Genomic DNA, 12043 nt, shown 5'->3' on the forward strand with positions numbered 1-12043 from the left:
CGGCCCGCCGCGGCGCCCCGCTAACCGCGCTGCCCTCCCCGCAGGGACCGTGGACAAGCACTCGGTGGAGGTCACCAACTGCTTCTCTGTCCCGCACAACGAGTCCGAGGATGAGGTACCCGGGGGCGGGCCCGGCCCGCTGGCTTCGGCGGGGTGCGCTTGCGCCTCCTGAGCTCCCGCTGATGGCAGCGCTGGGGGGTTCCCTCTGTTGTCCCTTGCTACAGCTTAAGTGTTCTTGTAACACCTGGCTCTTCTGTCGCGTTTTGCAGGTGGCAGTCGATATGGAATTTGCCAAAAACATGTATGAGCTGCACAAGAAGGTGTCTCCTAGTGAGCTCATCTTGGGCTGGTAAGTTCTCCTTGGGCAAGAACATGCAAGCAGTTGTGTAGGTCTGTTAAACTGCTTGAAATGCCTAGTTCTTCTTGTCACAGGTTAAGACACAGCAGTCCTAATGCTTGCAACAGTAAGATTCTGCAGCTCCATTATACAAAGTCAGTTGTAAAACTGCTGTAATTCTTAATAGGAAGAAACAGTACAAGAGACTTACAGTGCTTATTTTTGTTTAGATCTAGAAAAGGTATCACAGAAGAGCGATGAGTTAGAGAATTCTTGCATGGATTTGTTAGAAGAACTACTTAGTCACCTGTAATACAGCCTGTGCCATGGAAGATAACTGGTTAGAAAGAAGGGAGAACACAAGAATAGTTTCAAGTACCTAAGACCTCAGGAGGAATCTGTGATTTCAGCTTGAGCATGGAGAAGTTCTCTGCTGAGAAAAGGTGGAAATACTTGTGTTTGGAATACCAAACAAGAATCAGTAGGGTGTTACGGGGACAGAATCTCTGTCTGGGCCTCTGGGTGTGTGGATGGAGTAGATAGTTTCCTTAGTCTGTCCATGTCTTCTCTGATCCTGGAAAACAGCATAGTTCTATTCCTGTGGAGCAAAATTCTGCAAGCACAGCACTCAGTTTCCTCAACAACCTTTTAATGGCACAGTGAAGTACAGTGGTAACGACAATTTTCCTATGCATATAGGAGGCTAACTGCAGAGCAGCTAAAGGATCTAGATTAATAAGTCTTGTCTCCAGTACTAAGATGTTTCATTTGTGGAAGATCTACTTGGTTGCTTATTGCTGGATTCAGTTAGCATGCTTTGAATTACATTGAAATAAGGCATTGGTCTAGAGCATAGTGAGAGATGCTTGAATCTTGGGTGTCTGACAGCAACCGTACTGATTCTGTGTGACTGATGCTAAAACGTTGGCCCTGTGCAGGTTTCAGGTATGCCTGTGCTCAGACTGTGGTTCCCACAATTCTGGAACAGCTGGCCATAAAGCTACAAATTACCTGGTTGAAACACTGTATTTAGTATGCTTCTGCAGCTCAGTGTTTTAGGATACAAACTTGTTAAATATCCACAATAACAACCTTGGCCACATGAGTGTTGGAAGAACGGCTCCTTACCTTTGTGTTTCTGAAGGTATGCAACGGGTCATGACATCACTGAGCACTCAGTCCTGATCCACGAGTATTACAGCCGGGAAGCGCACAATCCAATCCACCTCACTGTGGACACAAGTCTCCAGAATGGACGCATGAGCATTAAAGCTTATGTCAGGTATTTTGGGAAGCTGCATTTTTGGGAAGGGTGTATTTGGGTTACTAAGAGGGACCACATCAGGATAACGAGAAGTGCAATGGGCTACAGTGTCCCACTGAGATAATAATGTGCAGTAGCTAAAATAGAGTTGTGAGCCAGGGATCATGGTTTTCTTCCCACTGGAATGTCTTGACTGTCATACACAAGCTGAAAGACCTAACCTTTCATAAGTTGGTTCCTCATTGGAGGAGGAGAGGGGAGTTGTCACTTAACTTGAGAGTGTTTTGAACATCTTTGTGACATTTCACAGGATTTATATAGCTAGCATTAATGTCACTAACTTCCCTCCTATTGTCTGAATGGTAGACTTTGTTCACTGAACTTTATTGCTGGGCATTTTAGTTATACAATTCAGAGAATCAGTGTGACTAAAGCATAATCAAAACAGCATCTTCTTGATCAGTCTTTCTGGCCTTTATCCTCTTCCATTTTTATCCATTGGTAATGGAGGTTAAATACTGAGAAATGTAACTATTCTACCTCACTATTCTTCCTCATACTGAGTGAAGATCTCTCCTCTTTCCAGAAGAGCCCTGGCCTTTCTTTGTAGCAAAAATCATACTGCTTCCTGACCGTGCATCTCCAAAAAAAGAAGCTGTTCCATGACATCTTACATACTGAAAGCATAAATGAACTTCAGATAGAAATCACAGATCATAGAAATAACAAAGGTGCTAAGAGTGCTTTGTACTTAAATTTTTGTCATCTTTAGAAGCAACTAGACAGTATTTAACTCTTCATGCGCTCATGCTGACAAATGTCAGGCTAGTTAATAACATGCCAGTGCACATTTCCTGTCCTCAGTCATGCTTCCTTTAGTATGTCATTGCTGAAAACTTGGTGTTTTTTGTTCTTTTTTCTAGTGCTCCAATGGGGGTTCCTGGTAAAACTATGGGTGTGATGTTCACACCTCTAACAGTGAAGTACGTTTACTATGATACAGAGCGGATAGGAGGTGAATGTTTTCTTCCTATTATGGTCCTAACCAGAATTGTTGGTGCTTGTTTTCTGGTGGGTTGGGGGGAGCAGAGGGATCTGCAGTTCTAGGTTTTATGGCTGAGGGCTACATATAAGGATTGCTGCATATTCATGCACACAGATGTTTCTACTTGTGCTCTACTGCCCAAAATAGCAAAKACCCTGTTTCTTCATGCTGTTGTTAAAGTTGTTTTTGCAGGGGTACCATCACACAAGATTGTGAAGATTGACGAAGGTGGAGCAATCTTTTGGGTGTATGGTGTTGATGTCTTGAGCATGCAAAATGATTGCAGAACAGAGTCAAATTATAGTAGCAAATCAGTCAGTAAAAGACAAGTGATCAAGTTAATTATGAGATGTGAGTTAACAAGATAATGTTAGGAAATGAAAATGACAAGTAACTGTGGAACTGGGGAGACGGACGCAGAAGCTGAGGGCTCCCTTCACAGGGATGGTAGATGTATCATGTTTCAGAAAGTTATTAACTATTTTTTCCTCTTGGTTGTAAGATGATGTTAATCTTTAATTTGTTAATATTTGGGGATCACAGGTATTTCATCTGAGTTTGCACCACAGTTAATAGGTGACAAATACAAATCAGGGCACTAATGACTTTAATGACTTCTCTGGATGTCGCTTATAACTTCTGAGATTGCTATAAGGAAAAGCGATTAGATAACTCTCTGTGTAGTAGTGTAAGTCTGGCAGCAGTGGGGGAGAAATGCAAACTTAGCACACTTAAGGCTGGTGTTATACCTAGAGTTGCTGCTGCCTCTTAAAAGTAGCCTAGATTTCTTACAAACCATGGCAGCATGTTTACTGTTGKTTTTTTTTTGTTTGTTTTGTTTTTTTTACTTTTGTAGAGGACAGATTCCTTTGAGTTTTCTTCAGTGTTCYCCAAATTCATTTTGGGAGATGCTGATGACTCTAATAGAATGTGAATTGCGTAGTGTGATTTTTTTAATTTCATTGTGCCATGAAGATAACATTTCCACTTGGTGGACTTGATCTGGCAGGGGACAAACCTACTGCTCTCCTTTATAATGTTTGTGGCACTGTGAAAATTCTTTTTTTTATCCTGGTAATGTTGCCATGCTACTGGGAATAGTGATTGGACTTGCTGAAGTTGATGTTATCCTCAAAAATTTCCAGAGAGCAGTTAAGGGTTTAAGCTGTTTTCTGTGGCAGTCAGTTTTTTCACTGATACTTCTTTTGCTTTCAGTGGATCTTATCATGAAGACCTGTTTTAGCCCTAATCGAGTGATTGGCTTGTCCAGTGACTTGCAACAGGTGGGGTCAGCCTCAGCCAGGATTCAGGATACCCTGGCCATGGTACTGCAGTATGCAGAGGACGTACTGGTAAGACCAACTTTTCATGAGCCAGCAGATAAGTCTGATGGAAGCTTGTGTATCTTGTTTTTCTTTTTGTATATTCTCTTTTTGTGCTACACTTTTGAGTTTGTGCCATGAGTTTTGCTCATGGTGTAGTGTTGTTTTTTTTGTTTTCTTTTTTCCTCCTGTACCTAGTCTGGCAAAGTGGCTGCTGACAACACTGTTGGGCGATTCCTGATGGATCTTATTAATCAGGTGCCAAAGATTTCACCAGAGGACTTTGAGACAATGTTGAACAGCAATATCAATGTAAGTTTGTTGCTTTATTTCTTTCAGTGTATTGCCAGCAATTTTGAATGTTTGTCTTACAGACCCCAGTTTGTCTATGGTCAAAACAAACGATCTTTTCTATCAACATGTTAATAGCAAGTATAGCCTTTTCTCTAGTTTTGATATTTTAAAAGATGAGTGTGAATAAAGGAACTCACCATAATAATCTTGCAAACAATTGAAAGTGAGAGAACGAGTCTTAAAGTACTTAAGAATTGGGCAAGTAATCTGAAAGCTAGTATTGATTCTTCTTTTAGAGTGATTGGACAATATAATATAAATTACCAAACTTAATGCAGTATGGATTTGAAGGATAATTGCTGACTTGTCAACTCTGTTTACCTGAGCTGAAGTTCTGTCTCATGTAACAGTCTCATCAGGTAACACTTAAGGCATGAACAAGGTTTTAGTGCTATCTTGTCTCCCTAACAGGTTTTTACAAAGCTAAGTTTCTGAACCTGTTGTTCACCCACAGTCTGGAAGACTGGAAGTAATTTTTAATTTTGCTTATACCCTTTGACTTCCCTGGTTAACATGGATGAACTCAGAGTTAAAATTTCACAAGCAATGTTTCAAGTCCTGGGAATACCAAAACATTCTTCCTCCTAGGGAAGCATTCCTCAGGGTAGGATTTTCAGGACTAATGACAGTTCCTTTAGCTGTTTGCAAATTGTTTTAAAGGTGTTAGAAATTCACATCTTCCTGATAGGCTACTGTTTTTGTTCTTACTAATATTCTAATCATCTTTTTTTTTTCCCTCTCTCTCTCTCTCCTCTCAGGACCTGCTGATGGTGACCTACCTGGCAAACCTTACACAGTCACAGATTGCTCTCAATGAAAAACTTCTGAGTTTATAAAGAACCTTTTGCCATCCTACACTTCAAAGAACCTGAAGAAGGATCAGATACTCTTTTGTGGTGGTGTTACAAATTTCATTGGACCGTAATTTAATTACCTACATGACTTGGTTTACATCTTTATTTCCATTTCCCAGAAAGTCCCTAACATGGTTTAGGAAATGAATGGGAATTGCCTAACATTTAGTTGAGCCCAGTATTTTAAAATGGAATAGGTGAATCTTTTTCTCCTGAGCTTATCTACTTGTATAACAAAATACAGCTTTACTGTAAGAATGTATTTGAAATAAAAGTTCCATTCCATTGGCCAGAATGCCTTCTGTCCAGTGCTACCTCTTCTCATTTATTGTATAGTGAATGTCCTTTTGACAGGGGAAAAAATGGTATCAGGAGAAAAATGGTATCAGAAAAAATGGATGCAAGGTAACTCAAACTTTGTAGACTTCTTGAATTTTTTTTCCCCAATCTTTAAAGCACAATCCAAGTGTGGCTTCTCATCCTGAACATGATATGCTTTTCAGGAGGGACTGCAGAATGGCCTCGGTGGGCTTATTAGTAGTGCTGTGTATCTGTCCTTCTTTAGCAACAAGGTAGTGACAGGGTATGAGACGGATGAGTTTACGTTGTGGTATTGTTGCTATGCAAGTTTGATCCTTTGGGAAAGGAAATAAAGAATAATGGAACTGAGACCCTCACAGTAGGTGTTTAGAGAGTTAAACTAGTAATTGGGCTGATGGCTGAAAAGGATTTGTGGCTGAACAAAGACTTGCTACTGGAGTTTCCATCTTTGCAAAAGAAAAGCACAGCAAAGCTTATACTTCATTTAATTTTTGAGGTTAAAAGTTGAGGGTCATCAACTGGGAATCTTCTGAATCATGACCTTGTGCTGCTGCTGAATTTATGTGAACTGATATTCACCAGATAAAAATCCAAGGATGGCATACAGGTTACAAATTGCAAATTCTGTGGGTCACATTAAAAACCTGAGATTGTTCCCTGTTTGCTGTTTCACATCTGATTTTAAAAAAAGCATTTTATTCACTTAAAAGTGAATAAAAGGACTTTAGAAGTGATTCTTCCAATTTTGGGAATTCTCCAAGATGTCTGCTGTTAAATTCTAATTTTAGTGAAAAGGAAGGAATCTCTCTTCATGAGAAGGTGCTAGTGGATAGGTAGGATGCCAGAGTCAGGTTTCTTATGACTGCTGTAAGGTACTTAGGATTGATGTTGCACAGAACAATTCTAGTGGTGAAAAAAGCACAACAGTCTTTCCCTGACCTCTTCCCTTTGCAGTTAAACTCTCCACACTCCCTGCTAGGAGCCCTGATAGAATGTCCATAAGAAGAAACAACATATTCAACCTGTAAAGTGTTTAAAAATAATGCTATTTAATAAGCTGCAATGCACAAAATAGAAAGTTCTCAGAAGAAAAAGATCAGTTCGTGATTGTTGATATAGAAGAGGTATTGTGGAATTTGCCAGACCTTACAAGTACCTGAAGCTTAATGTTGATACATCACGAGGGACTGAAGTGTCTTCCCAACTAGTAAGACTGTACTGCAAAGCAGAGGTGTCAGAAGAGCCCACAATTTCTGGTTCAGCTGTATGCTAGACAGCATAGTGACAAGTGCATGGAATTGAAGTAGAGTGGAGGGAAAGAAGTTGACCATTTAGGAACTCTACATCTGATACCATCCATTCTGACCTTTGTTACTCGGTAAACTATGCTGTGAACCTTACTTTGACTCTAGAATTATGAATATTTTATTACAAATTTCAGTGACCATTCCTGTGAAGGACACTATTGCAAGCATAATTGTAAGGTCTASGCTGTATCATTATCACTTAGGAGGCTGAGGAAAAAGGCATTGTCTTCTCTGGAGTTTGCAAATCTAGGGAGAGGAATTTCTAAAGGTGTTCTATTTGAATTGTTCCACTTTATGGAATTTCCTATCTAAAACCTCAAAGTCACATAGAAATTTTGGTAGGAAAAGCTCATGAGTCAAAAAATGTTGCTAAGGATTTCAGGCCTTAATTTGCTATTATTTATAAATCATGGACTTCCTGGACTACTTATGGGGCTATTTTTTTTTTCCATTTAGGATATGTTGCTCCAAATAGCTTTGACAAAGTCCAGCCTTAATTTGTCTGACTTAAATCATTCTTTAAATAGTCAAGATATTTCTCTGGGTTTGCTGCTGTATTCACCATATATTATATTTAGCCATAATAGTGCCTTCACTAATATATTAAAAAACCTTTCTGTCCTCTATAACATGTGTTCGGCCTTTTCCTTGTGTCTTCTCTAAATAAGTACAGATGCTTCTTTTCTCTTAATCCCTCAACATTCAGTTTGTTTCCATTAGTTTTCTAAACACAATATTTACTGGACATTAATGTATTATGTGTTAATTTTTGGTAATAAATATTAATGTTTTTCTGATAAATAACAGGCTTTAAACTACCTTACTTAAGTGGCTCTGCTACTACCACCTTGCACTTAAGTATTTGATTGCTCAAGAGATGATGAGCTCTTTTTTTGTAGCCTGGCTTTGTCAGAGCTGATCTTGAGTCATAACCTTGGCATGGAGTTTTTCTCCTTGAGACCCTCTTCTCCTCCAGATACCTAACAATATTCAGAACAGAATTCACTGTTACAATTGATACGGTTGTTCCCTTTGGGTATACTGTGTGCTTAGCAAAGATGGAGGAATATATAAAATGGGTCTAACTTGCTGTCTTTGACCATTTTTCTCAGATACGTCATTTAAGTCAGCCTCAACAGAGAAACAGAGCTTCAGTGAAGCGTCTCCTGGCAGCACGAAAAAGTAATGAAAGCTTGWGTGAACTGTCTTTTCAGTGAGCATGGTAACCTCTGACAACTTGCAGTTTAATTAGCATGCAGATATTGTGCTTTGTTCTGACGTCTTCCTAGTGCAGCAAGACTGTGCTCATTTGCATCTTTGAGCAAGTCCATATGAAACCCACAAGCACATAGAGGTACTCTGTGTTGGTATTTCTTGTCAAAATCAATCCTTACAGGGTGAACTGTGTTTAATAAGAATGACTTCTTAAAATAGTAGGAGGGAGCTGGTCATGCTCCAGTATTCCTCAACTGATCAAGGTTTGGGTAGCAGGAACAAGGCAGAAACAATGGAAATGGCAGAGACCTGGTGGTAATTAGCTCCTGTGTGCTCTGTTGCACTGTAAGTCTTGCAGCTGACACGTACGTGATTCTTCATGAGAAGAGGCTAGTGGATAGGCAGGATGCCAGAGTCAAGTTTCCTATGACTGCTGTAAGGTACTTAGGACTGATGTTACACAGAACAATTCTAGCGCTGATTTTGACTGTAGGACTAGAATAAAAGGTAAAGGGAGTCCTTGCAGACTGTACTGTGCTGTCGTTAGTTTACTGGTCAAGCTAAAAAGTGACTGAAATTTGACATTCTAAATGCATGTGACTGAAGAAAATTTGTGTTTATAAATGTTTCCCTGGGTAGGGGAAGAATGTTGCCTTGCTATATTTGGTGCATTTAACAGACACTAGGTTGTTGCTCTTTCTTGAACTTTAGCTGATAAACACCGTATCCATATCAGTGTATAAAGCATTGGCTAGAAAAAGACATTAATACTTTTCTGTTGTTTCCTTGTTTGTCTCTTGGTTTCTGTTATCTAGTGTGACTGAATACCCCAATCTGTCAAGTCTCTCTCCACAGCTGTCATTTGCAGTTCAGCTCCAATTTGCAGTGGAAATTATTACTTTAAATGCATGACTTGGCATTATGACACCTTTTAATTGAAAAATCTAGATGTTTTAATCATCCCCATTTTTCTCGTTTGCATTATTCTCAGTATCCACAATACCTCACAGTTTTGTCAGCAGATATCATTAGCTTATTCCTAACTTTTGTGTTGTACTCACTTAAGAAGAAAAAAAATTTGGAACTGATCCCAAACCAACTTAGCAGAATTCTACAAACTCCCTTTTCAACATGGCCTTTGTTCCTATTTATGAGTTCTTTATCCTTGTTCATGCTAATTCCTGTCTTCTCTGGTTTAACTAATTTAACTAATTATTGGTTCTCATCAAGTCCTCTGTGAATGCCCAAATAATTTATACTGAATTCCTCATTTAGAACGTACATTGTGCTAAAGTTACCCAGTATGTCCAGTGACTTGTCTTTGATAAGCCATACATTTGGTTGTAAGCCTTGTAAAGTGGAGAAAAGATTAATTATTCAACATTGTTGAGAATAGCAATCTTTTTTTTTTTTACTATTTGCAGTTTGATAGCTATAATAAAAAATCCTTGCTGCCAGAATTAGTTTCATTTGCTGATTATTTCAGTATACTAGGATGAAAGTCACTAAGTTTGCCTTGTTAGTTGAGTCATTTAAGTTTCTTTGCATTATACCTATGTCTGCTACAAAGAGGAAGTAGTGTTTTGGCATATGGTTTTGTGAAGCTGTGGGACATATGCCATATGTTAGTGACTAATCTGAAATGCATGGTTTTAATCATTACGGTTAAAAAGTTGCTGGTGAAAACTGTTGGACATGCTGCTGTTTTCAGAAGTATTGTACAACAACTTGCTCTTTTTCCTTGCATGCTTTGAAGCAGGGTGTGGCTTTTATTTTTAGTGTGGTTCCACCCAACAGAAGCAAGAGACCCGGGCTGCAAYTCAGCTGTAAGATCTGTCCAAAATCTTGATGTTTGGACTATAGTGGGTGGAGTCCTAACATGATTCACTGGGTAGTGACTCTCACTTGAGCAGCTCACCAAACATATGGCTCTTCCTGAAGTGATCAGAACTTACTTTACTCCCTGTTCACATGGAAGGTTAACTCAACAGCTAACTTTGACTATCCACATTTTAATTACTGCAGTCACAAGGCAGTATGACAGGGAAACTTTTTTTAGTACATAGTTTAGACTTGGATCACTGCAGTATCCTGTTGGTTTGTTGTACTTTGACCTGTGGTTTAAGGATGAATAGATCTTGTTGCTGATTGCAAAGTATGCTTTTTAGCTGCACTGACTGAAATATAACATCAAAAATAATGCTTTGTATTGTTCAAGTGTGAAGTAATATTCCAACCAGGCCTACATGGCATAGAGAAGCACCAATGCATTAAGTTATCTGTGTCATCAACAGTAAAGTTACTCAGAAAAAAAAGTTTTGTTTTCGCTCTGCTATTGATGGCACTCAGTTAGTATGGTTATGTATTTGATGGGAAAAATCCCTGCAGGCTGGAATTCTGTCCAATATTATATGTCTTAGCAAAAGATGTGAGGATATTCCAAAAGAGAGGAGCAAGAGTGTTTGTCTCTGTTTCACTAAACTTTTAAATTTTCTAATAATGGGAGTTTGTCTTGATTCTGCATGGGGTTTAAGCAGCTTTCCTAAAGATGCTGGTTCTAGCTATTGTAACAAGCCAAGAGATTTCCCTGAATACAGGGAGTGAAGTTAGATAACCACAATGGTTCCATTCCATGCTGTAAAAATTAGTAATTCTGGGGATTCTTGTTAACATATAAGCATGCAATGTATTTAATATAGACATGGATTCCTCAAATTATTGTATTTAAATGTTTTCTCTTGCTCTTTTCTCACTTGTTTGTGGAAACAGATTTTTCCTTTCCTGAATAGCTCAAATCCATCTCTGATTTAGCAGACTGCTTGAAGAATTGTGTATTTTATAAATGTTTTTGGTTCCTATGGAAACAAGGRTTTGAATGTATACCTGTCCTGAAAGAAGTGAACTTAACAGAGGTGAAAATAGAGTAGACATACACTAGGAATGTCAGCTGAAGAATGCTGCAAAGATTAAATTCTTAAAGTCGTTGCTGATACATTCTGGACATACAAGGGAGATACAAGCCCARTGTTGCTGAAGATAGGTCACTGTTCAAACTCTGTATGTGCTGTTAGGTGCTTTTCATCTGAAGTGGGCAAGCATGGTAAATTATTACCCACCTATTTTCTGCTGCCTGCACTTAATGCTGTTTTACAGTAGTGCAGTGGCTGTTGTTTCATCTAGCACTCAAGCACAGCACCAGATTATGGGAAAGAACTGCTAGCATATGTTTATCATAACAAAAGCAGGGAGAAGTTGCCTTGAATAATCACAAGTAACCTATGCATAATGTTATGGGTGCATCCTTCATAAACTGCATCTTGCTGCTCAGAATTTCTTCCGAGTAATTAGCCACAGGGTAAAGGAAGGAATATGTATTGTCTTTTCTAAATATAATATGAATAAACATTACAATAGATTTAAAAAAAGAAACAAAACACTAAGTGCACTTCCCACAGCAGTCATGTACAGGTGACTATAACTGAGATTTCTTTCTAGAAAAATCAGTCTAGCAGTCAGGACAGTCTTACCTTTATGTCCTCTTGGGACCTAGATGTTGATCTTCATTAACTAGATAAAAAGGACTGATTCTTCTAGCTCCACTAATGTCCTTGATACACTTTGCCAGTTACACACTAGTCTGGTGGCCTGGATGTCTTGGCTGACTACCTGCTAGTTACCGGATGATAGACTTGATTTAAAGTCTCCTGTGTTACTGGATAATAGACTTGATTTAAAGCCTCATGCGTGAGGGCTGAATTTCATTTTAGTGGTGTCGTAGGGAAACTGCAATGTGTCATTCACCCAGAAGAGGAAGTGGAAGGCAGCCTTGTGGAGTGGCAACCCATGGTGTTCCTGGCACAGCTGCGCGTCAAGTTGTTCTGCGTTTCTGTGGCACTTCTGTCTTTGGACTTACCTCCTGGCCGTTTAGAGGGAGAGCCGGACATACCGCAGCCGTCAGTAAGATGGGGCAAGCCTGCGCGCAGGAGGAAGGGGGTCCGGGCGTAGGAGGGTCGGCACCACCGGC

General features: G+C 39.4%; 1 protein-coding gene across 1 annotated transcript; it reads left to right on the forward strand.

The window, feature by feature from the left end:
* Positions 1-4: 4 nt before the first annotated feature.
* Positions 5-8482, forward strand: EIF3F (eukaryotic translation initiation factor 3 subunit F; the record flags this gene model as incomplete). The annotated part of the gene is made up of 7 exons (XM_026055804.1): positions 5-115; positions 270-349; positions 1482-1619; positions 2525-2616; positions 3862-3998; positions 4167-4280; positions 5081-8482. Coding segments are annotated over 7 exons (750 nt in total), but the record flags the coding sequence as incomplete, so codon positions are not given.
* Between the last annotated feature and the right edge of the window lie 3561 nt (positions 8483-12043).

This window comes from Apteryx rowi, unplaced genomic scaffold (genome assembly GCF_003343035.1).
Source record: "Apteryx rowi isolate R43461 unplaced genomic scaffold, aptRow1 scaffold_126, whole genome shotgun sequence".
NCBI lineage: Eukaryota > Metazoa > Chordata > Aves > Apterygiformes > Apterygidae > Apteryx > Apteryx rowi.